This window comes from Aulostomus chinensis, chromosome 2 (assembly GCF_037954235.1).
Source record: "Aulostomus chinensis isolate RoL2024-O1b breed Wild chromosome 2, RoL_Achi_v1.0, whole genome shotgun sequence".
In the NCBI taxonomy this organism is placed as follows: Eukaryota; Metazoa; Chordata; class Actinopteri; order Syngnathiformes; family Aulostomidae; genus Aulostomus; species Aulostomus chinensis.
The window spans coordinates 10,485,397-10,508,609 of record NC_141321.1 but is presented as its reverse complement, the minus strand read 5'-3'; the positions used below and the strand labels follow the sequence as shown (position 1 = coordinate 10,508,609).

The window sequence follows — 23,213 nt, the reverse complement described above, 5'->3', positions numbered from 1 at the left end:
CCACTATGATATGCTGTGTTAAGTGTTTGCATATATATATATATATATATATATATATATATATATATATATATATATATATATGCATCACTTTTCCCCCCAAGACTATGCATATTAAGGATCATAATATATGTTTATAACAATTCCACATTTATTTAAAATTTTGTACTATATTTTCTTCTTCTCAGGCACCTGTTTACACGACCAAGTGCAGTGTAAGAACAAAGGGAAATGTTTCATCATACGCTGATGGAAGGTGTCAGCCAATATGTTGATGAACACGAAATCTCTAAAGATCATTTGTCCTGAACACGCATGACCAGATATATTATCAAGGTTTGTGAGAGTGACGCTGAGTTAAGTCATTATGAGGGGCTCGTTCAGTCGATATCGTAATTAAACAGTTTATAACTTTAAACAAAACTGCATCTAACGTAATTACAAGCAGGCATTTTATTCTTTAACCCGCAGTTGGCGTATCAAGGATTTGTGTGCGATTACCCGCTTTCACCACTAGAAGGCAGTGGTTTTCCTCAGGCTTCACTCCAGATACATTTCCTAGAATCATTACCATAATCTTGAATGGAAATGAGCCTTGAGGAAGCTCACAATATCCACTTATATAACACCTCATTTACTCGGAGAGACGTCTGCTCTGAGTCAGTGTCTTTTGTAATTAATGTGAGCAAAGTGGAGGAAAAAATAGAAACCCTGGCCAACAATTATTTAAAACAACTAACATTAAAACATCACTTTTGAGCCTACATGCTGATAATGAATTCACATTAAGCTGCAGGTAAACGAACGTAGCAGACACTCGTGTGCCTGTCTAACAGACTGGTGAAGGGATGAAAGCTGTTAGTGGGACAGACACAAGCGGCCATCTGTGCCGCTGCAAGCTCTTTGTTTGGAGAGATTCACACCGCATCCTCGTCCCCTGAAGTCGACCTTCATTTCACATGCATGCCTTTATATTCAGTGGCAGCTTGGCTCTAGTGCTTGACATTCAGAAGAAGTAAAACATTGCATGTATCATTCAGAGGTAGGGTGGCGAGCTGGAAGTGAGTTTCCTAAGAAGATTAAGGGAGGCAGCGCTAAGAAGTAACGTGGCAGCAGCTCAATGACATCCACAAATGCTTCTGGTCACATGATAGTTTTGATAGTATTATAGTGTTTAAAAGCACATTTTCTGAAATGATGAGCTGAAGATAATTATCTTTATTCACTGGGAACCCTGAGCAACCTCAGCGATTCTGTCTGTTCATTTATATCAGTGGCGCCCAAAAATTGTCCTTCGGAGGGCCCAACCTGAAATATATGTCTTTTGTTTGAAGCATTTCATCAGTGTGAACGTGGGTGTAAACACGTCCAGACGATGAATACGTTTAAAGCTCTCCACATACATCCATGAGTGCACCACTGTCTCTGCTACCGCTTCCTTTTCTCCAGTTGGGCTAAAATTGTTGTCCTGAGCAAAGTCTCGGGACAGCAATACAATCTACAATCTACTTTACCTCACAAAAAGAAAACAGTCTAAACAGTGACTTAAAGAATACTTTTCAAAGAAAAAAAATTAAAAAATATTTACGAGGCCTGTTACGATTTTTGTGATCATTATTATTATTATTATTATTTTATTTAGGCCAAGTCAAACCTTAGGCTCTGCCGAATTTGGCCTTTCGGGCAGCCCTGACTGTTGTGAAGCGAGCAACGTGCTGAGCCAGGGTCCCAGTGGGGCTGCTCTCAAGAATAAGTCGGTATTTGGTCTCCAGTGTTTAGAAGTAGCGCTAATCTGCCTCACACCTGCTGCGGCCCTGCCAAGCTATTAATACGCTTCTCCTCGATGTGCGCTGGGGGGGGGTCAACGCAGGAGCCACCTGGTGTCAGTGTGACGGAGCCGGATGAGTAGAGATACTTGATCACAAGATGCCCGGGCAGCCAAGGAAACGATCACAGGACCTGGTCAACTAATAGATCCAGGGAAAGCAGGATCTGTTTACTCTCAGCCCGTCACAGATGCTCGGGTACTGGATGCAGGAATCTGAGCGGATACCTCCTGTTTTGTCTGGAAGCGAAACCTGGAGCTGCCATACTGGTTGCAGGTAAATTCGTGTTCAGGTGTCCTAGATTAGCCGTGAATACAGATGATGTCTGCCCCACTACTTTAGAGGACTGAAACATACCATATTCTTTAAGGAATTCAGTGGTCTGTTGTTTCTGGCTTTTTGGTACCATGCAAACCTGTAAGCAGTATCAGACCCAGGGCCTCGTGTCAGTTCCAGAGGTCTGGCTGGGAGCTAAGAGTGACCCGAGTGAGGAAATCAGGTCAACAGAGCCAGTGACGGCTTTACTGGCGTGACTAGAGTTTTTAATCACCTCTGCCAAAATGCCATTTGAAAGAGAGAGAGTTACATGAAAACTATAAGAGAGCCGAATTTCACCAAAATTGGTCGAGTGAAGAACCAAAAAGAACCCAAAACATTTTAGTGCAGATCTGTTCAAGGTAATGAAACAGGAATGTACTCTCTCAATACCCTCGATTCGACTTTGACTTTTATTCTATTCTGATTGTTTTGATATCTACTTGTCGTGCTAAACACTCAAAAGACTGAAACAGAGGTTCTAATCGCTGGTGCACTACGGGTCTTTATATCCATAAATAACTAGTTTAAGACATTTCTTTCTCCATGCCAGTACAATGGAGGTAAATTGTAAGGCAACACGCAGGAAATAAAACGAAAAAACAACCTTTCCTAGAAACGGTCACTGTTACGAACAGTGTGACTAGAGAAATCTGAGCATATCCCTTCCTCCAAAATTCAAGAGTGCCATTGACCAGTGAAGGTTTATTAGTCAGTTTAATCTATTTGCAGGTGGTAAAATACTTGAACTTTTAGCACTTCTGTGTGTTAACAAGATGAAAAGGTTGAGGACCGACCCTCATGTGACAGTTTAATTTGTGGCTCTGCAGCTCGACCTGTTCAACCGGAATACTAATGTGTCTCTGTCCCACAGAATCCGGTGGATTTACTTCTGCTGCTGATGTCTCACCAGTTTTGATATGAAGATCCAATAAAAACCCCGGACAGCCCTCCGCTCGACTGCTCTTGACTTGATATCTGTAGCCGTTCCAGCTGTAAAACTCCCCAGGATTGACATGTTGGTATCAGTCATTTCCAGACAGTCCATCACTCAACTTGAAACTTTTGACTGGACATCCATGTTTTCCAGATAAACATTCATCCTGAAAGAAGAGACATTTGGGCTGCGGATTGATGTTTGTATGTAGCGTGTGTGTGCCAGCGCAGTGCAGCCTTGGATCCACCGTGGAACCAGAGAGGCCACGGGCACCCAGCCTTTGGGCCGGAGACCCTCCAAACCAGCAACTACTCCCTGGTCTTACTCATCCAGCTCAGCCTGCTTTCTTTTGACCTGTTCGTCAACTCCTTCAGTGAGCTGCTGAGGGCCGAGCCGGCTGTCCAGCTGGTGCTTTTCATGTAAGTTCTCTAAACATCTGCTCAAGAAAAGCCGAAAATGTGGCACGTCAGCAGTCGCTACCGAGTCAGTCGGGTTACAGTTGACACCTCTCTCTTTTCTTGTCGTTTCACGGTAGAATCCAGGACATTTCCATCCTGTTTAACCTGATCATCATTCTGCTGATGCTATTTAACACCTACGTGTTCCAGGTCGGACTGGTTGCCATATTGTTGGAGAGATTTAGAGCTCTGCTAATGCTCTCTGCTCTCTATCTCACCTTCAGTGTCATCCTGCACTCCTGGCTTATGGTACGTAGAGGCACAAATCAACATAACTCCATATCCCAACCCTTTTAATATCGCAAATTCTTCTTTAAATGTATTTACGCTATCGTCAACTTCAGAAAAGGCAAGTTAACAAGTAAACAAGGACAATAACTGGATTGCTTTGTGTTTCTGTTTGTGAAAGTTCCACCTGCACCTGCCTATTAAAAGTAAAGTTATTATCATCAGTGTTTTCTTCCTGATCTCTACAGAATCTACGATGGCTAAATAGCAACAGATTTATTTGGACCAATGGCCTTCAGGTGCTGTTTGTCTTCCAAAGAACCGGTGAGATGACACCACTTTATAAAGCTAAATGTTTATACTCTAAATGTGTTTATCTGACCTGAACAAAAAATGACCACAGTTTATAAAGAGCACCACACTTCTGTCGTCCTGCAGTCATTTTAACAGGTTTTTGGTTTTTTTATTATAGGTTAGAACAGTCCAGTGACCAAGCCAAAAACATTTAATTTCACATCTAAATCTGTTTCTGTTAATGCACTGGTGAAGAATAACATTCAGAGAATTCCCTCACACCCACAGCATCGAGGCACAACACACTGCTGGTCTGGTTTGCTGTTAGTCGGCCTGTTACCTGCCGGTTTCAACGCTTTAGTCAACAAACACAAGATAGAATCGTTTCATCTCAAAGATTTTTGGTTTGCACAAGTGTGTGTAGACGGAACACCAGATAATATGAAAAATAAAGCACTTTCTAAGTTGTGGATTTAAATTGAAACCCACTCCCAAACGTTAGAACAACGATTTAACTTTCTAAAGGAGAGCAATGTGAGCTGGTAGGATGGAAACATTTCAGATGAAGCTTGAAAGGAAGCGAAAGTGGGATGAGCACATAGGAAATCCAAGTCCTCAGCTGGGGGGGATTGTCCTCCTGGGAGGGCAGATCATGTTCAGCTTCTAAGTTGTAAAGATTGAAATGTAAACCGTTGCATCGTTTCGCTCTGATTCACACTGCTTCTTTTGATCCCGAACGCCGCCGGTGTCGTGACGCTCCCAGCAGCCTCGGTGTCTCCTCACAGCTGCAGGAGAGTGCGGTGACCTGCTTGATCGAGTAAAAGCCGAACTGCCTCCATTATCAAAGACTTCTATGAAGGCAATTTTCTATTGAATAAGAGAAGCAGCAATCCAGATGATAACATTCAGCAGGGTTTTGTCTCTTTCCTCTTCATGGTTGTCCAATCACTGGTCCTCTCAGTGATCCAGGCCGACAGACTTGGTCAGTTGGTGTTTTTTATTCTCTCAGGAAGGTTTCAGGACAGAGAGTGCAGGCCTCACTGAGGGTTCTGTCTTCTCCCTAAGTTAGGGCTCCATGTGATGACCTCACACTACCATGTGATTGGAGATTTGCATGCACATATAATCTCCTAAGTGGATGAGGAGGGTTACTGTCTGGTCATTGTTCTCTGCAGGCGATCCTTTATTAAATATGAGGACATGTGGCTGCCCGTCTGCTGCCCTGTGGGCTGCAAACTACCCAGATGTTTGTGTGAGATATAAATGTCAGGTATCAATATTTTATTTACAAATTGCAGTGACGTGAATAAGAATACAACCTTTTTCCAATTGGAAGGATAGAATCAATTGCTTTTTCTGTCCACTAGATGGTGCTGGCTCACCTCTTTGGCTGCTCAGTTTGTTCTGCTGTGACGAGACCAACGCGCTGAAAACGTTGTTATATTTGGAAGAAGGGTTAAAAAGGCAATGTACTGCATACATAAAGCTAGAAATACTGCATGCGGGCCGTCTCACTGCTGTATGCGCCCATCACAGCTTGCTTTACCTTTGACCACCAACATTTTCCAGCTGTGGTGTTGTTGTGGAGATTCATCTCTAAATGTTTGCTGTGGATTTCTCAACAAGAGGCACGAGCGTGAGTCATCATTGCGTCACAAAGGTGAGGTATAACAAAGTGTTATTTAGTCCGAGTGGATTCAAAATTTAAAAAAAACCAAACCTTTCAATCATCCGTTCATTGGGATGTGGACTGTCAAAAAATACTGTAAAGCAGCTCAAAGCTCAGCACCTATTGATATGGAACAACTTCCGTTTCCGCAGCTTTAAGTGAGCGACATCGCGGACTTTTCTGCACTTTGATGTTTTTTGTTTTTGTCTTAAATGCAAATCTCCTGAAACATTTGTCCACAGCTTCTGTGTTGTACTACTACCTCTACAAGAGGACCTCGGAGTATCTGGGTGACCCTCGCCTCTACGAGGACTCACCGTGGCTGCGGGACATCTTCGCCCAGAGCAGACAGTGACGTCACTACCACGCAGACGAATTCGTCCAATAAATGTGTAGTGCGACAGGCACAACGAGTACATTTGATAAATACATTGTAGTTTCATGGTCCTGGAGATGTAGAGGGAAGCATTAGATATGACTACAAATTCTTCATTAATACACAGATGTATTTTATGTCAGGAACACTACTAGAGAGAATACACTCTCCATGTCTCATCACATTAAAAATCATATAAAACCAAACATGTACACATAGGAAATAATTACACATCAAATACACAGTAGAATATTCTTCCCTTCTGGAGAGGATCGTGCCAAATTCTGGCGAGACGTTTTATCGCGTCAAAGTTGGAACTTAAGTTTGAGGGTTTTAGTTTGGACCCCAGAGGAAACACACCAATTATTTTTTAAATTTATTTTTTATTATCATCTGTTAAAAACAGTCACCACATGTCCTTTTTCCTTTTCTTGTGTTAATGCTGCATGTTTTATAAGAAAAGGTTGCACTGCAGTTGTTTTATAGAGACCATTTGTGTTACTTTAAGTTTGTAATGTGATATAAAAGAGATTTTCTTTCTTTTGGCTCTGCTGGTTACTGAACACGAGCATCAGCTGCCTGAGCTTGCAGCTTCTTCCTTACAATGGACAACAGTACAATTTCAGATGATTCAAAGAGTTTAATGGTCGGCTTGTCAGATGGTAAAGAGTCAGAATGTGTGGTTTACACCCCTGCGTCAGAGCTGGTTCCGAGGCATGACCCGGGGTGACTCTGGTGGACCTGATCCTGCAGCTCTCTCACTTCCTCCAGAAGTGAACTTTTCTGCAGGTTGAACTGTAAACCAAGAAAACACATCAAATGTTCCCTTCTCACAGGAGCAGGTTTACAACTATGACACCTCAACAATGGGGCTCATCAGAACTCATGTTGTCTAGATGTCAGTTGTGCTTGTGTGGCTGACAAGTTTGTGTTAGGGACGTTGTAGATGAAGGGCCAGGTAAGGCCAGCAGTCTGGATCAGAACAGCTACTAGTCAGACTGAAACTTGAACATTTCTTGAATGCAGAGCAAATGTGGTTGTTCCTGAATCAACATTTTTATTCCTCAAATTAATTTGATGCATCAACAACACAGACACAATATAATTATCAATGAACGATAAAAAGGGTAACTGAGGTTGCAGAGTCTGATGCAGTAATGACGTCAGTCCAACTCACCCTTTTGGCGTATTTGTAGAACAGGTCTGCTTCTTCCTGTCTGTCAGACTGAAACATAAAAGACAAAACACTGTCATCATGTGGGCTCTGCTCTGGGACGATGGACACTGGACCGGTGCTGCTGTCCTCTGATCTGAGAGTTCCAGTGAAGCTGGATTTCATCCAAAAACGCAGCTGTCAAATCTCCCTGATATAAAATAGCTGGTGACTGTGGGCAGATTCTGTCACAGGTCCAGGTCTGCCAAAGACCGCTGACCACGCAGGACCCCAGACTGCCCCCGTTTAGTCACGCTTAACCACCACCACTGGAGCAAGAGAACTACATTTAATTACTAGAAGACAATCAGACAGCACAGATTGTTCCTCCAAAAAGATGAGCCAGACCCAAAGTAAATCAGCCAGTGTTGAGCAGAGCCTCACGACTCACGACCGTGTGTGGTTCCTCTTAGTGACGAGGTGCACGAGTATGACTTCTTTGTTTTTTCAGTCATTATATATTTCTCTCTCTCTCTCTCTCTCTCTCTCTCTATATATATATATATATATATCATGCTATATCAGGTACTGTATATCATGCAAAAAAAAACACTACTCCAGGATTAATCATTATTTTCTGAATTACTTGTGTCCATCATTTGACAACAATGTCCATCTAGAGTTGTGGACATGTTTTATGTTTGGAGCCCCGTTTGTGTTCATGTTCAAGAACGCTGGTCATTCTCAGAACTGGAGTAGTGGATCTCAGACATGTGAATACCTGCCATGTTTGTTTTACTCTGTGCAGCCATAGAGGAGTGAAGTCCTGCAGGTCTGTCCCCATATTTGCTGCAAAACTTACTTTATTTGTAAACATTTTTTATATTTATTTTTTGTAATGGAATGTTATGGACATGTTTTATTGGTCTGGAAGGTCATCATCACTCACCCTGAGGCAGATGAGACACAAGTAAGCCCAGACTTCTGCATTCTGGTTGTTCAAATGGTTGGCCTCCGTCAAAGCTTCCTCAGCTGCACACAGCTCCTCCAGCTATGCGCGCGCGCACACACACACAAACACACACACGCGCACACACACACAAACACACACACACACACACACACACACACACACCAGGTTTGCCTACAAAAATACATCATCTCCCTGGGCACAACGGTAATTATTTCCATTGTGGTGCAAGAGAAGGAGGGGGGGTGGTTACCCGGTAACAGGTGATGCCCAGGCCCAGCCAGGTCAGACAGGATGGAGACTGTTCACAAGCCTGCAGGTAGGTGGCTTTGGCTTGATCAAACTGAAAGTTATCAGAAAAGCAAGATCAAAATGATCATATGATTTCACTTGAAGCCTACTGTTACACACGTCCTGTCAAGGTTTGCAGTTTTCACCACTGGATTCTCTGTGTCTCCTTGAATGCACCACCACTCACTCCCTCAGCCATCCTCCTCTGCCAGTCAACCTCTATTACCTGTACCTGTCCCCATCCTATATAGGTCTCCCTTTCCCTTTGTTCTCTGCCAGATTGTGACGCATTCATGCCAAACTCTCCAGCAATATCTCTCAGACTGACTTCCCGGCTTTGACCCTGCTTTCTCTGACCATTCCCCTTTGCCTCAGCCCTGGTTACTGCTTCTGCCCTTGTGATCTGCAAGCCTGCCTCTGTTTTTCCCCTGTTTTTGCCAGTTCTGTTTCCTTAGAGGACTTTTTCAGTTATCTGTTGAACCTGAATAAAGGACATTTTTCTATCCAACTCCTGTTTCAAGTGTGTTGCATTTGGGTCCATACTTGCCATCGTTTCACATCCACACAATTACAGTGCTTCACATATATGTGTACACACACACACACACACACACACACACACACACACACACACACACACACACACACACACACACACACACACACACACACACGTATATCTGACCTTCCCCTCCTGGAGGCAGATGGAGCCAAGCCGGAGGAGAACAAGGTGAGAGTCTGACGGCTGCAGCTGGAAGTTCAGGCTCCTCTCGTAACTTTCCCGGGCCTCAGCGAACAGCCCGGCCAGGTAGTGGCAGTGGCCATTCAGAGCCCACACGTCCGCATTCTGCTCACAGGTCCACATCACATGAGTTTCAGCAGGTTTGTTAGAGCCTGGTTTACCATAGGGTTGCAAGACTGGTCACATTATAAGTGCCAGTACCAGAGAAACTAAAAGGATTGTGTCTCATTCATTAACATCCCACCAGGACTCATGGAGAGAACGTTTATCTTCAAAGGACACAGCGTCTAAGATACAAACAAGTTAACATCAATATAAACACTCCTGCTCTCACTCAGGGACCTGGACTAACGACCTTCTTATTATTTGGACGGTTGAGTAATTACGTTATCTAATTACGGTAAATGAGCAGTAATTCTAAAAGTATGTGTTTGATGAGCATCATTAGAAATAGCTTAACAGTTCAGCGTACAAATACAGGAACAAGGAATCCTGCAGCTTGAAGTCACTATTGTGAGTACCTGGTCTTTGTGAAGCAGCGCCTCTCTGAGGCTGGCAATGGCACTGTAATAGTCAGCTTTGAGCGTCTTCAGATGGGCCCGATGAAGCAGGTAGCAAACACTTCCACCACCATCTGAAATCTGCAGCTCATGGGACAAGGCCTTCTCCGCCATCTGACAACACAATGGTGCAAGTTCACTGCCAACCACAAGACACATTGTAATTGTTTTGTTTTTGTTGGAAACATGTAGATATTTATCTAAGAATAAAGAAGTTGGTCTTGCATCTGAGAATTGACTGTCTGCTCAGTTGCACACCAGACCACATTTATAGGATTTTTCATTTCCATTATGAAGCATTTACTGAAATATATGTGTTTTCCTCAGTAGAAGCAACTATATATCATTGATCGCTTTTGCCCTCTGGCTCACTTCATATGGGACCAGTGTGAGTCCAGCAGGTTGGTGAGCAGCTGACATGGGTTTAGTTACCTGCAGGGCGTTGTTCTGCAGCAGGAACTGGAGGGTCTCTGCATAAATAGAGGAAGCGTAGATGTTCTGTGCTTGAGGCTCTGGGGAGTCCAGGTCTCCACCCTCTGGGTCTGGGACACACAGACTGTAACACTAACGGCTCCAGGGACAAATTCACAGGCATTCAGGTCGACCCTTGCAAATAACAAGACTTCCAGAAGACTTTAACAAGTCAGTTCATGTCAAGTCTGAGGAGATGTCGAAAGTTAACTTCATGTAGAAAACACACTAATTTCAATTAATTTATGAGCATATAACTTAAATCCATTTTGTGGATTACCTCGTCCCACTTAAAAGCAATACTTCACTCAAAACATGTCTTTTGCATTTCATGTATATTTAGATTGAAGCTAATGTTGACGACAGGCTAATGGCAGCAAGACTGTCCAAAAACATCAGATTACAAACTCTCAAGTGCATCGTCCAGTAGAATCCACGTCTTTATCCAACCGTATGCTCAGTAATCCGCAAACAATGAATTGAGTCTTACAGTTTTGCTACAGTAGGTGTTGTTAGCAGCCAGCCGCTATTAGTTTGAAGCTAACTATACATGGCTGGCTCTTTCTGAATTCTGGATTCACAATGTAGAAATGCAGCTGGGTAAAAACATATATCATGAGCTCACAACACACAGTATTTGTGTGTACTTGACCAGCATGGACCGGCTTTGGGGTGAAGTATTGTTTAAAAAAAGAATACTTAATACTCCAAATGCATATAAGAAGTGTATTAGGCCTAAATTTAATTTTGTAAATCAAAACACTGCAGGCCACTCTGGGTTCCTAAACAGGGCTCTAAACTAGGACCATGTTTTTTGTTGTTTTTTTTGGCGAAATATGAACCTTTCCACAGGTTCATATTTATTACAAGTACACAGTGGTTGTTTGTTCTGGTGTGCCTCCTTGGTTGGTTAGCCATGAAGCTTTAGAGTGCTTTTATTTGTCTGACTCAGAAACAAGTCAGGGGCTTACTGAGTGAGTGAGTGAGTGCGTGAGTGAGTGACTCCGTCACAGGTCAGGGTCCAGTGAAGTCCACTGACTCCCTGTTGTTGCTAATGCTAACAACACAGCTGGTCCTACAATATAGCAGCGTGTGAGCAGTAAAGATAAAATGGGAGGGAGGCCAGGACGTCCCATGTAATAGAGGAGACATTTCAACAATGCCTCTTGAATTTAAATGTTAATGAGGCAATTAACTGATTCTCTACTTATTACAGCTAATTACCTCCTAATGAGCATGCGTAGTAATTAGTAGAAGAGGAACCCTCTCTCTTTCAATGCTGCACATCCATTAGGACAAAGGAAAACTGGAACCAGAAAGAAAAAGATTTCTGTTTGTTTTCAGTTTTTCTGTTCCCCTGTAATAGGAAGAGTAATATCAGGTGCCATAACATCTGTTTCTACTCTTCTTCTTCCCTTTTTTGCAATGCATCCAGGTAAATCGTCACCTTCTTCATTGGCGGGAGACTGACGTGCTGACGGGGTCAACTCCTGCTGCTCCTCCTGGTCTCTGGTCTTTTTTGTCATCTTCTTCTCCTCTTTTCTTTCCTCCTCCTTCTGTGTGTCTTCTGCCCTTATTAGGCGTCGGGCCTCAAGCAAAGCCCTCTCAGCCAGGATGGATTCATCCTGGCTCTCCTGGAACAAACCTGGAGAGCAGATGCATAAATGTACAATGAGGTATTTCCAGATTGTACTACTCCCATTTTAATGCTCACATGAATTTTATTCATTTTAGCTTTAAAAAAAAACAAATACAATTTTGAGTAATTTAGACTCACTAGTTGTAAACTGACAAAAACTCTGTGATAATTACTGTTTTTGAATGGACATTAAAAGAAAATACATCCTTAACAGTGAATCAATGAAGAAACCCCCAGTAAGATGTTAAAAACATGGACTGTCAGAAATCAAACTTTTATTTTTTTTTAAATGTGTGCACAGGAAGAAGGGCAGACTTTCATCTCACCCAGCAATGTCCAGGCCACCACACTGGGCGGCTCTATCCTGGTGGCTCGCTCCAAGAAACTGGCCGCCTGCTCAAAATGCTGGGACATCGCTGCCACTAACCCACACATCATCAGGCTGAAGACACACAATCATTCAGGGTCTGAGACTCACATAAATTCAAAAGTCTCCATGATGGCAAGTTATATATTGTGAAAAATATTTTATCGGTATTATACATATATTCTACAGTGTGCAACCAGAGACCTACACCAAGTCAGTGTCAAAATGGCTTCTTGTTTGGACTGAGTATTTAGTGGAGACAGGAAGCTGCACCGACACTTGAGGCGGATGTGCAGCAGCACTAACATGAAGAAGATGACACTTAAAGCATTCCAGCGTGAAAGATCATTACTATGAACAACCCATCTGCTTCACTTGAGGGAGCTTTGGTGGAATCCTGCTGCTCCTCTAGATGGTCTGCAGCGACCCCATGTCATCATGACTTTGATGATGACTTAAGTCTCCAAAAGGATCAATGTGTCAGGAACTTTCCAGGTATTGTGTCTTTAACAAGTACTTTTAAAGATTAAAACAGCTGCATTCAGTAGCTTTCACCAGTTCATGTGCACAGGAGCATAAGTAGATACAGAAGTACATTTAACCAGCAAATCTAAAAACTGTTGACATGTGACAGGAAACGTGGTAGAAGACAAAGAGCTAAATACGGAGCTTGTAACATATTTTAAACCAGACACAAACAAGTTGTTTCCTAATCAGAGAACTACTTGTCACTCAAAAATGCTGGACATGTCCCTTATATAACGATACGCCAACTGGAGGATGGCGCCATGTCTGATCTTAAAATGTCATTGAACTGATAACTGTGTGTTCTAAGATCAATAATCATGATACACAGCCATAATAATCATTATTTTAGACAAACTGTATTTCTTGTAAATGAATTTGTTGTGACTGACCTGGGCCGGTGCGTCTGCTGGATGGACACGGCATCATGGAAACACTGGTTAGCCTTCATGTAGTCTCTAGTCAGCATGTAGAGGTTTCCCCACTCAAACCTGTGGGACGCCTCATTGGGATGCCTCACTACCAGCTGACGGACAAACATTTTATTTCTTGTGAATGTCACCATTTTTTGCATAGAGAGGATCATCACTTCTGACTTCAGAACTGAAAAATGTGAATTTCTGGTTATTACGGGTTGGTTTTAACCTTACAGACACAACAAAATCAATTTGAAGGGTGTGATTTTAGACCCAGTCTATTGGTTCAGTGTCAATGTCATTCGTTGTGATCTGACGCTGTAGAACTAACTCAGTTTGCAGAAACTGCCAAAACAGAAGGATTCAGAAAACACAGTCTAGTTAGGGCAACGTAAAATAAATGTAAAGCTTGTCAGAACATATTCTCTCCTTTCATTTTGAGCATGGAGCAGGAATTCTAAGTCTGTAACGTACCTCCTGGTAGTACCGAGCAGCCAGCTGATAATCCCCTGTAAACTGAGCCTCTCTTGCAAAATGTCTGAGCTGTTCAGAACTCAGCTGGACCTCCTCAGAGGAATCATCCTCAGTGTCATCTGAATAAATCTGATGAGGTGGAAAAGCTCAAAATGAATACCTCATTTTGCAGGTGTATTTTATCCATTTCAGTTTTACTTTATTAGGATGATGCAATCAAATACAGCATCAATACAAGCATGAAACACCAAATTTACGCCACAGATTTTCATGAGGACAACTGTGCTACTGCTGGCAATGTGCAGGCAGGTCTGACACAAGCCAGATTACACGGTTGTGACTAGACAGTGTAGTGTTACCATAACAACATTCAGCGGCTTCCACTGCATGAATGAGAACAGCCATAGAGAGTAACTTCCTACAGTAACAGTTGTGGGACTGATAAAACAGGGAAACAGTGTAAACTGGTCTTTCCATGTACAGTGTGTGCTTACCTCGTTGAGAGCAAGGTCAATCTCATCTACCAGGTAGGCATAGAGCTTGCTGACAAAAGCCTTCTGGTCCTGCTGGTCAGTGAATGGCTCTGTCTGCTGCATCGTGTCCTGTGCAACCCTCACCACTGCGTGCTATACATGACAAGCAACCATCACTCCAGGAGTAAAGCTGACGGGCATCTAATTTCAGGGTTCTTGAGTGTCATGAGTCTACCAGACCTTCATCTGTTCCCTGAAGGTAAAATATCTCCCAGAGATTTTGAGCTCTCCCATCAGCTGAGCCATCATGTGCCCTCGAGCATCAGGCAGCTGGCCTCCAGAGCCAAACAGTTCCTGATACTGCTCGGAAACATGGTTCACCACGTTACCCACCTGCTTGTGGAAGTCCTGCACTGCCTACAAGAAAACACACGGAGGGGGGAGAGGTCAACAGCATGAGGTCCATCATGATTGTGTGTCTATATGTGTTTCACTGTTCTCAGATGCCGTCTTAGTGTGTTTTACTCTTTCTGCTCTGCTAGGACCGGCTGGAGATGGAGGTCTGATGGTCAGTTCTTTGACCCTGCAGGAAGTAAAGACATTTTCACTCATACTACCGCCAGGCAAAAGACTCATATCATGTTCCACAGTCCCACACAGAAATAGAACACAGAACAACAAGAGGTGATGTGCTCTGATCTATAACAGACCAGACAGCTGCAGGGTATGAATCTGTCACTGTTAGACCTGCACCTTCAGTTGACAAATAAATCCCATTGACAGACTTCACGCAACATTTTACTTCAGAGGGATTTTTGTTGTCATATCTCATACAGAGCGCCCACAGGAATGACTTTGTGCCTCAGGAATGTCATATTTTTTGTGGCCCAACCTGGAAGTTAGTGTCACTATGGTTTTCTTCCACCAAAAGCCAGTGAGATTTTTGAATTGGATCATTGCTATAAATAAAGGCTGTAGTGAGCAAAAGTTTATGAGATGTAAGGTTTGATTTGCAAGGTAATCTCTGCAAATAAATTCCATGCTCAGGTTTTTTTGAAGTATACTGTCCTTCATGAACAATGTACAGCACAGACGTGTGACTTCTTTACCACGTAGAACTTCAGGATCGTTCTGTGTGGGACAGCCACTGTAGTCTCACAGCCTCTTGTTAGCAACTATTTTTAAGACACCCAGGACGGCTTTGAAATTCAAAAGTGTGTTATTCACACCGAAAGACTGAATATCTTGATCCATTTGTGTAAGCCACAGGCCTTATTTCAGCCATTTACCCAGACTCAGAAGAGTTGGCAAACATTTTACCTCCGCGCCAGCTCCTCTGGAGAGGTTCTGGGCACCAGCGGCTTCTCCAAGGTAATTTCTATCATAATATAAGTTCTGGCCTCTGCATACATCTGTAATTGAGAAGGATATGATGTGAGCATGCTAGGATCCATAGTACACTATTTAGCACTGAGCTGCACTGAAGGTTGAAACACACTGTACAGGTCATAAAGGCTGCGTTTCTTATCAACATTAACACGTGCAGATTTACAATACTTACATATCCATCATTATTCTTATGCAGCTTAGTTTCATTCACAGTGACGGCCTCACTGTCGGCTGCAGCTGTCCTGTTCTGAATGGCAGGTCGCAGACACAGTAAAGTTACATAAACATTTTGAATTAATTATTGTGATTTAATGACAAAATTTTGTGTAAAAGTAGCAACAGTAGCCAAAATAGCAACCATTTCTTTCTTCTATGGCTGGTAAGAAGGGTTGAAGCTCCACTGGAAGGCCCGACTGAGGATGACACACATATGCTTGGATATTTAGCAGTGGCTGTCAAGCAAGTTGATAGTGCTCACTGGATTGTTATCTCTGAGGGAAGGTGTCACACACCCACTCACCTCCCTCGAAAACTGTCAGGCTGAGCACGGGCAAGACTAATCCATCTCAGAATTTGTTAAAGTGTTGTCATAGAAACAAAACCCACATGCAGAGCTTCATCCAAAAATTCCCCAGCACCGTGCCAATGCTTTCCTGCCACATACAGACGCTTTAAGGACAAGCAGCCTTACAAACCTCCTTGGCCGGCTCCTTTGCTCCCTTTTTGCCTCCAATGCAGTTCCTCCCTGCACCTCTGCCAGAGCTTGCAGCCGAGACACCGCAAGCTATGATCTGGCTGGCAACAGTCTTTAACACACTGGTGCTTCGCTTGGTCTTTGAGGAGAAGATCAGTTGACAGAACACCATGACAGCAATACGACTCTATTGGAAATCTTTATCCAGTTATCACAACAGTTATTTATAAACATCCCAAGACCTTGCTCCAAACACAATAGTGCTCATCATAGACTCTTGGTAAGACAGCTAATAAACACATTTTCAAAAAATGTTCCAAAATAAATCAACAAGTAAGCATTCATGCGAGGCAGTCTTTTCAAATGTGTGTTTCTTGTACCTTATTAAATAATTCTATTTCAGAGAAGGGCTGAATGCTGTACGCTCCTCGGATGCGGGTAACTCCAGGATACAGCAATCGCCCCATATCCACAAATGCCACACCATGAAAGGGGATTTGTGGGTCTTCCTCATCTAGCTGGACACACACACAAACACAATCTCATTATTTGTGGGTGTTTCTTACATTTGACTAAATGGTAACACACACACACACACACACACACACACACACACACAAACGCATTTGTCATCTGTCTGTCTCACCAGCTTGGAAGCTTCTGAAGACTTCCTCACAGGAGCCAATGACCTCATGACTTCAAGTGGCCACAGTCTGCTCTCAGTAATCATCCGACGGAGCCTGAAATGACAGTCAACATGACAATCAACACTGACATACGGTTTTACACGCTGCAAAAACCTTTTTTGTACCCTTATTTTACATTCTTCAATTCCACACCTGATTGGGTGAGTCACTATAATTCATTCTGATATCTGTTTTGCTAATTTGTTGCTATTTAAAAAATGTAATCGTTTATAACATTTATTTTCCATTTCGTTTTGTTAAAAGTTGTCTCAAAGACTCAAAGAAATCAGATGGACTAAACAAACAACAGATTCAACAACAGCTTCTGACAATCCTCATGAGAAGAGGGAGCTGCATTTGTTTTATCTTGGTGTGCCGATGAGATCGCAAAAAAAAAGTGCAGCTTCTTTGCACTCCCAACACATTCAGGTTTCCATACTTCACCTGCTAATGATACTTAAACATCTACACACTGTTGTCCTGAAGATTCTGTCACTGCTATACTTACAAACCTTTTTTTTGGTCGAACTTCATCAGAAACGCTGGCTTTTTGGGAAATGTGCTAATTTGCGATTGAGCTACAGTATAGAGCTATACAAGAGGATACATAGATAACTGTTAGTTAGCTTAATTTGATGAATGGTAGTGGATGGGAAGTGTTAGCATATTTTCCTCAAACATTGTCAATTAGATAAGGTTCAGGATCTTGGTTTGTCCAGAAGTACCAAGCGTAATCCTCCCTTACCATGTCAGCCATGATTAGTAGCACTTGCTCTTGTAGCCGTCAAAAAAAATTTTTTTTGTTGGCCAAATTCTAAACGAGTGACCAGCGACTCTTTAGTTGCTCGATGGCCACGCTACAGTACCTCTGAGCCCTGCCATCTCGAATAAATCGATGATGAAAACTTATGTTTTGCTCACACTTTAACATCATGTGCTACGTAAACAATGCTTTAGCGTCAAGGACCTGATTCTGACTGTCTCTGACATGAGTGACTCTTAGGATCCAACTGGGAGCATCATGTTCGGGGGTGAAGCTGACCTGGTAGCTCCTCCTGCATCCAGGAGACAGCACATCTCTGTGTCCCAGCTCACCCTGTTCATCAACATCTCTGCGTCATTACGAAACTCCTGGTCCTGGGGGGGTGCATAGACCATCAGTTTCATTACTATAGTACTACTTTTCTCTATCAGGATAGCTTACTACCAAATATTCTTTTACCACATTAAATACTCTTCTCATCTGCCTCTAGCTAAGCCTGAATGTAAACTGTCATGAGGAATTGGTCGACTAAAATGACATTTCTGTTTAACCTTGGCCATGTCCATGAAATTAAAAGGAAAACTGTGTGACATCTCATAAAGAATCTTGATGGATCAACAGCTAGAGGCACTGCAGCAAATACTGCCTCACCACCAAAACATTCTCGCTAACATGATTGGTTACATTTACAGGTACCTTCAAGCTAGTTAGCTCGCCATCCTCCTTATCAATGGGCTCTTCCTGGAAAAAGGTGCCTGGCAGGAAGTGGTTCTCTGGGGCTAGTAGGGCTTGATGGGGCCTCTTCTTCTGTCGGCAAGTGTGTTCCCTCTGCCCTCCTGCCTTCAGCTGCCCCTCAGAGAACACCAGCACCTGATCCATCTGGGAGACAGCACAGCAGCTGAGTGCTCCTTTCATACTGCGGCCAACGGCCCCACGACATCATTAGTCTGATGCTTCATAATTAATTCAGCTTCATTCAAACAGTGGAATACCATTAAAGAGGATGTCTCCGACCACGTTAATATACAGCAGGTCTTCATTTATGAATTTCTCACTTCTTCCCAGAGGGCTGTCATTACATTAAAAAAATTCCTGTTATACAGATAAAAGTGGTTCTGTTCAGCACCTTAAAGGAAATTTGGAATGCAAAATAAAATCAGCAGTTGAATATATCAGTATCAGTCTGATGGCCAGTATACATTTCAACTCAGTTCTGTTCAAGTCTGCTCTTCTTTGCTCTTAATTAAAGATGAGAAAAAGCACTATATGATTCAATGTCTTTTCAAATATATATTCATATTTTTATGAATATCATCTCAATTTGTTTTTATACATCCACATCACTAAATATCAGCTGTCAGCCCAATTATTTCTAAAAGAGCAAAAAAAATCCAATATCCTGCATCCTTCATAAAAGGCAGAGAGCATCAGGCACCTTCTCAGTAGCAGGGACCTCCATTGCAGCAGTGTATGTGCATGAAGAAGCCGAGTTAGCAGGGAGAGTCCACGAGTCAGGGAGGGAATAGGCGGTCTCCACAGTGACCTTCAGCAGGTTGGAGGCGGAGAGTTCTGCCTCTGTCAGTAAAGGTTCTGACACGCTGACAGACACGTCCAGCATTGGTTGCTAAAGGGGTCAAAAGTTCAACTTTTATTGTCTTAAAATGTCAAATCAAACCTACCAAAAATGAATTTTCCTACCTGAGTTTCTGCAAGCCTCTCCATACACTGGTGAGGAAGGATTTAAGGTCACTTTAGTTAGTAGCATGAAAATTGTCCACATTTATGACCTTAGTATGAGAGACAATGATTGTTTTAAATCAGTTTCAGGCTACATACACAGTGACAGTTGATAAAGACCATGAAGAGAGTGTTGAGCTGTGGTTGGATGTGTGAGTGTCATATCGTGGGAGTGCATATTTGATCATTAACAGGTAAACGGCTGTGCTGGCAGAGCTTTCCCACAGAAGATGGTCGGCCTGTAATATGACCTCATATTCTGTCAGATTAATACCTCAGGCTGTCACCACAGCAGGACTTCTACATACCAGTCCTCCTCGCTGACAGGCGGAGGTTGTGGCAGATTCCCACAGGATAAAGCCAAACTATGATTAGCACTGACCTCCTACTGCTGCTGTAACTGAGGCTGTGACCTTCACTCTTCATTTGTTTGTCATCAATGCCGTGGTCATTTGGGTTTAATGGGTGTAATTACCAGGCAGGTATCAACTGAGGAGGTCATGTTTTTCAGTGTTTGATGTTTGGTTGTTAGCAGGATTACGAAAAATTATGCAACCAAGATTGGGTTTGGCTGAGTTCCCCTCGGTGGCGATAAGATTCCTGCAAGGGCCTCATTGCTGCCACTGCAGCCTCCATGCACCATTGCGATAGGTGTGTCCACAGTAACAGCTTCATCCTCCACTCAGCCCAGAGCCAGGTGGAGCAGCTGGTCATAGGCAGATGCTGGATGCTGGCACACCCAGTGACAAGAGAAAAAACAAACAAGCAACCTAACAAATCTCTTTCTCTCCTCTCTCATGGCAGTGACACCTTTTATGAATCTAATCCAAGCCTGATACAGTAATCGTCTATACCGCCTTCTATTGCTACAAAATCATAATATTAAATGTTTGAGAAGCTTTTCAAGTGTTTGTTCTTATTTTAGAGATGATGGTTAAGGATGAACTGTGGTTCAAACAAGTAAACATGCCTGTGAGGATGCAGGATATATCGTCCACACTAAGCGGGTAGAATTCTAAAAAAAAAACTGATTACAGCCAAATTAAGGACAGACAATTAAAATTAAGTAATATTATAAGGTAAACATGTGAAGTTCTTGTTAGTATTAGAGATATCTTCTGACTGACCTTGCTGCTGAGTTCCTGGAAAGATCCCCTAACTACAGAGTTGCTGAATGGATGCAGGGGGATTGTGGACGAGAAGCTGCACTGAAGGGGGATTGTGGACGAGAAGCTGCACTGACCTGGAGGCAGAAGAATAGACGTCAGCCCTGCAACTGACACATTGATGCGTCAGGAGAGCGCCCTGGTTAGCCTAACTAGAGGCAGCATGGCTCTCTGAGAGAAGCTCAGTCAAAGTCATTTTAAAAAAGCTCTCCTTGTACATTGTTGATTTGGTAGTTGCGGATATCCACCCATCTATCCATCCATCCATCCATTTTCTTCAGCTTATGCTTGTTAAGAGTTGCCGGGGGGGGGGGGGGGGGCACAAGATCTTTCTGTGTGAGTCTGCATGTTCTCCCTGTACCTGTGTGGGTTCTCTCTGGTACTCCAGCTTCCTCCACAGTCCAAAGACATCAAGAGGGGACGAGGCTGATTGATACTCTAAATTGACTGTAGGTGTGACTGTGAGTGTGAATGGTTGTCTGTCTCTTTGTGTTGGTCCTGAGATGGACTGGTGACCTGTCCAGGGTGAACCCCACCTCTCACCTGAAGGCTGCTGGGATAGGCTCCAGCCCCCCCGCGACCCTTAACGAACAAGCAAAGAAAATGGATTGATGGATGGATGATGGATGGAATAGAAAAAATTATACAGACAATGTACTAATGTATTGACATGAAATTCTAAAAAAAACACACTGTTGCTGTTACACACACACACACACACACACACACATTCACAATCTTCTCAACTTCTACAAAAGGCGGAAAGAAAAAAGGAGTCGTAATAAAGGTACTGTAATACTCCAAATATTACACAGTAAAGTGTGAATCTTTATTTTCTGGTGGGGTTGAGGGAGCGGGAGTGGGGGCCATATTGATGCACATAATCTGGTAAATCTCTGTTTTGATGAGCACTGACTGCACCTCGCATCAGTGGCAGCAGGTCGACCACAGCCTGGCCCAGCACCACCGTCTTTGGCTCAGCTTTCCTCTTCTCTATCGGCACTTCCATCACCGTCACTGACCACAACAAAACCACTCATGCTAAACAAGGTGAACAGAGATCAGCTTGTATTTTACCAAAGACACAGACGTCCTGATTGAAACTATACTGCTCACTGTCCTGATTCACTGGAATTGTTTCTGTCCTGCCAGGAATCAAAAGAGAATTAATGGCAACTAAAACACTGACATGAGCTCTGTTCCATCATTTTAACTCAGGTAACATTTTCCTTAGCTATCATGTGAGCATAACAGGACTAAAGGCTACGTTTCACTACTGAGCCACAACAGACAGTCGACTGTATGGAGGAGACCAAGTAAGGCCGCATGTTGAGAAACCTCAGACATCAAACTACAGGAGAGCGTTCTCAGCTCAGGTCACTGTGTTACCTGTCACTGGTTTGTGGGTGAGTTCCGTCAGAGCCAGCATGTCATTCTGGCAGTGCAAGATGCAGGTGAAATTGTAGTCGGCACACAGCTCCATGGGATCCACCAGCGTCTTGTCAGACTGGCCCAGCACCGTTCCATCTCTCTCCACCTGAAGAAAACTTTGTACGCTGTCTGGCTTTTCCTTCTGCTCCAAGAGAAGGAACTAATAAGGTGTTCATGCACCTCACTAAGTAAACAACTTGACTACACATGGACACGTAACAAATTAAAGGAAACCAGGAACACAGCACTGCAGCTGTTTGCCTCCAGGCTTTGTGTCTGTCACCCTGACCTTGACTTTTTTTCCACCAAAATCTCATCATTTCATTCTTGAGTGCATGCTTGTTGCAGGTGTGAAGAAAGTCCCTCAGGTGAGCAGGATTTACAAGAAAGGGACTGACGGACAAACTAAAAACCAATCGCCTCCAATTCAGAGTCGGCATTAAAGAAAAATATTAAAAGTCTTAGGAAGATATTAGGCCACCGTGAGCCACCAGAACCAGCAGCATCACATCTTTCTATACACATTTATTGAGACCTTTCCTTTAATTTTTCACTGTTGCACACAAAGTTAGCATCACGGGACATATCAAACACTTTAAATAAATTGAAAACGTTGAAAATCCACAAATTATTCACAAAAATTAGAACGGGAAATTAAGGTTTTTTTAAATTAAAAATAGGTGAATAAAATCTGGGCAAATTTACTGACTGACGCTCATCACGACAAATAGATTAATATGAATTGCTGAGAAAGCGGCAGGTGAAAGCCAACGGACAACTAGCATGTTAATTTGGTAAGCGATAACGTAAGAGTGAAGGTTAAATACAGTTATAAACGCGATGAAGACAAAAGCTGCTGTTCGTCGGTTTCTGATATATGCCTGCAATTTTTTAAATGGTACAAAATCCAGGATAATTTATATAAGTCCTTGGTTTCGTCAATAAAATTAGCATTTTGCTCGTTTCTAAAAGTTAAACTATCTTACCGGACTGAAGTTGGTTCCTCGGATTATAATGATTTTGATGGAGAGTTGTTTTTCTGATGTGCTTTCGTTGATGTCCATAATGATGTCGACAAATTGTAACACTCGCCCACCTCTGTTAAACTCTGTGGGTAAAGAGACAATTTTCCGTTGTAAATAAACGTTGGAGTCCTGTTTCTA

The 23,213-nt window shown here is 42.9% G+C and overlaps 2 protein-coding genes across 11 annotated transcripts; one reads left to right on the top strand and one right to left on the bottom strand.

The window, feature by feature from the left end:
* Positions 1 to 196: 196 nt before the first annotated feature.
* Positions 197 to 9,006, top strand: LOC147269047 (transmembrane protein 138-like). 2 transcript variants are annotated; one of them, XM_086227299.1, is made up of 6 exons: positions 197 to 2,102; positions 3,016 to 3,159; positions 3,232 to 3,497; positions 3,614 to 3,785; positions 4,013 to 4,088; positions 5,970 to 9,006. In XM_086227299.1, the coding sequence occupies exons 4-6, from the start codon at positions 3,660 to 3,662 to the stop codon at positions 6,080 to 6,082; spliced, it is 315 nt and encodes a 104-aa protein (XP_086083425.1). In that variant the 5' UTR covers positions 197 to 2,102; positions 3,016 to 3,159; positions 3,232 to 3,497; positions 3,614 to 3,659; the 3' UTR covers positions 6,083 to 9,006. The 2 variants fall into 2 exon arrangements, with proteins under 2 accessions (XP_086083425.1, XP_086083418.1); XM_086227292.1 differs by having other exon boundaries at positions 199 to 336; positions 1,871 to 2,102; positions 3,016 to 3,497.
* Positions 6,526 to 23,201, bottom strand: LOC147269046 (cilia- and flagella-associated protein 70-like). Of its 9 annotated transcripts, none has more exons than XM_086227228.1 (27): positions 23,037 to 23,201; positions 22,009 to 22,156; positions 21,541 to 21,636; positions 20,581 to 20,696; positions 19,415 to 19,441; positions 19,152 to 19,340; positions 18,413 to 18,595; positions 17,996 to 18,090; positions 16,914 to 17,007; positions 16,648 to 16,785; positions 16,270 to 16,406; positions 15,746 to 15,836; positions 15,505 to 15,596; positions 14,710 to 14,767; positions 14,425 to 14,601; positions 14,206 to 14,337; positions 13,712 to 13,840; positions 13,214 to 13,347; positions 12,256 to 12,371; positions 11,738 to 11,935; positions 10,252 to 10,361; positions 9,781 to 9,933; positions 9,203 to 9,364; positions 8,480 to 8,569; positions 8,206 to 8,307; positions 7,281 to 7,328; positions 6,526 to 6,898 (listed from the first exon to the last, which is right to left on the bottom strand). In XM_086227228.1, the coding sequence occupies exons 1-27, from the start codon at positions 23,112 to 23,114 to the stop codon at positions 6,788 to 6,790; spliced, it is 3,204 nt and encodes a 1,067-aa protein (XP_086083354.1). In that variant the 5' UTR covers positions 23,115 to 23,201; the 3' UTR covers positions 6,526 to 6,787. The 9 variants fall into 9 exon arrangements, with proteins under 9 accessions (XP_086083354.1, XP_086083364.1, XP_086083372.1 ...); XM_086227238.1 differs by having other exon boundaries at positions 6,527 to 6,898; positions 14,578 to 14,601; positions 22,009 to 22,192; positions 23,037 to 23,200; XM_086227212.1 differs by having other exon boundaries at positions 6,528 to 6,898; positions 22,009 to 22,192; positions 23,037 to 23,200.
* Positions 23,202 to 23,213: the final 12 nt, after the last annotated feature.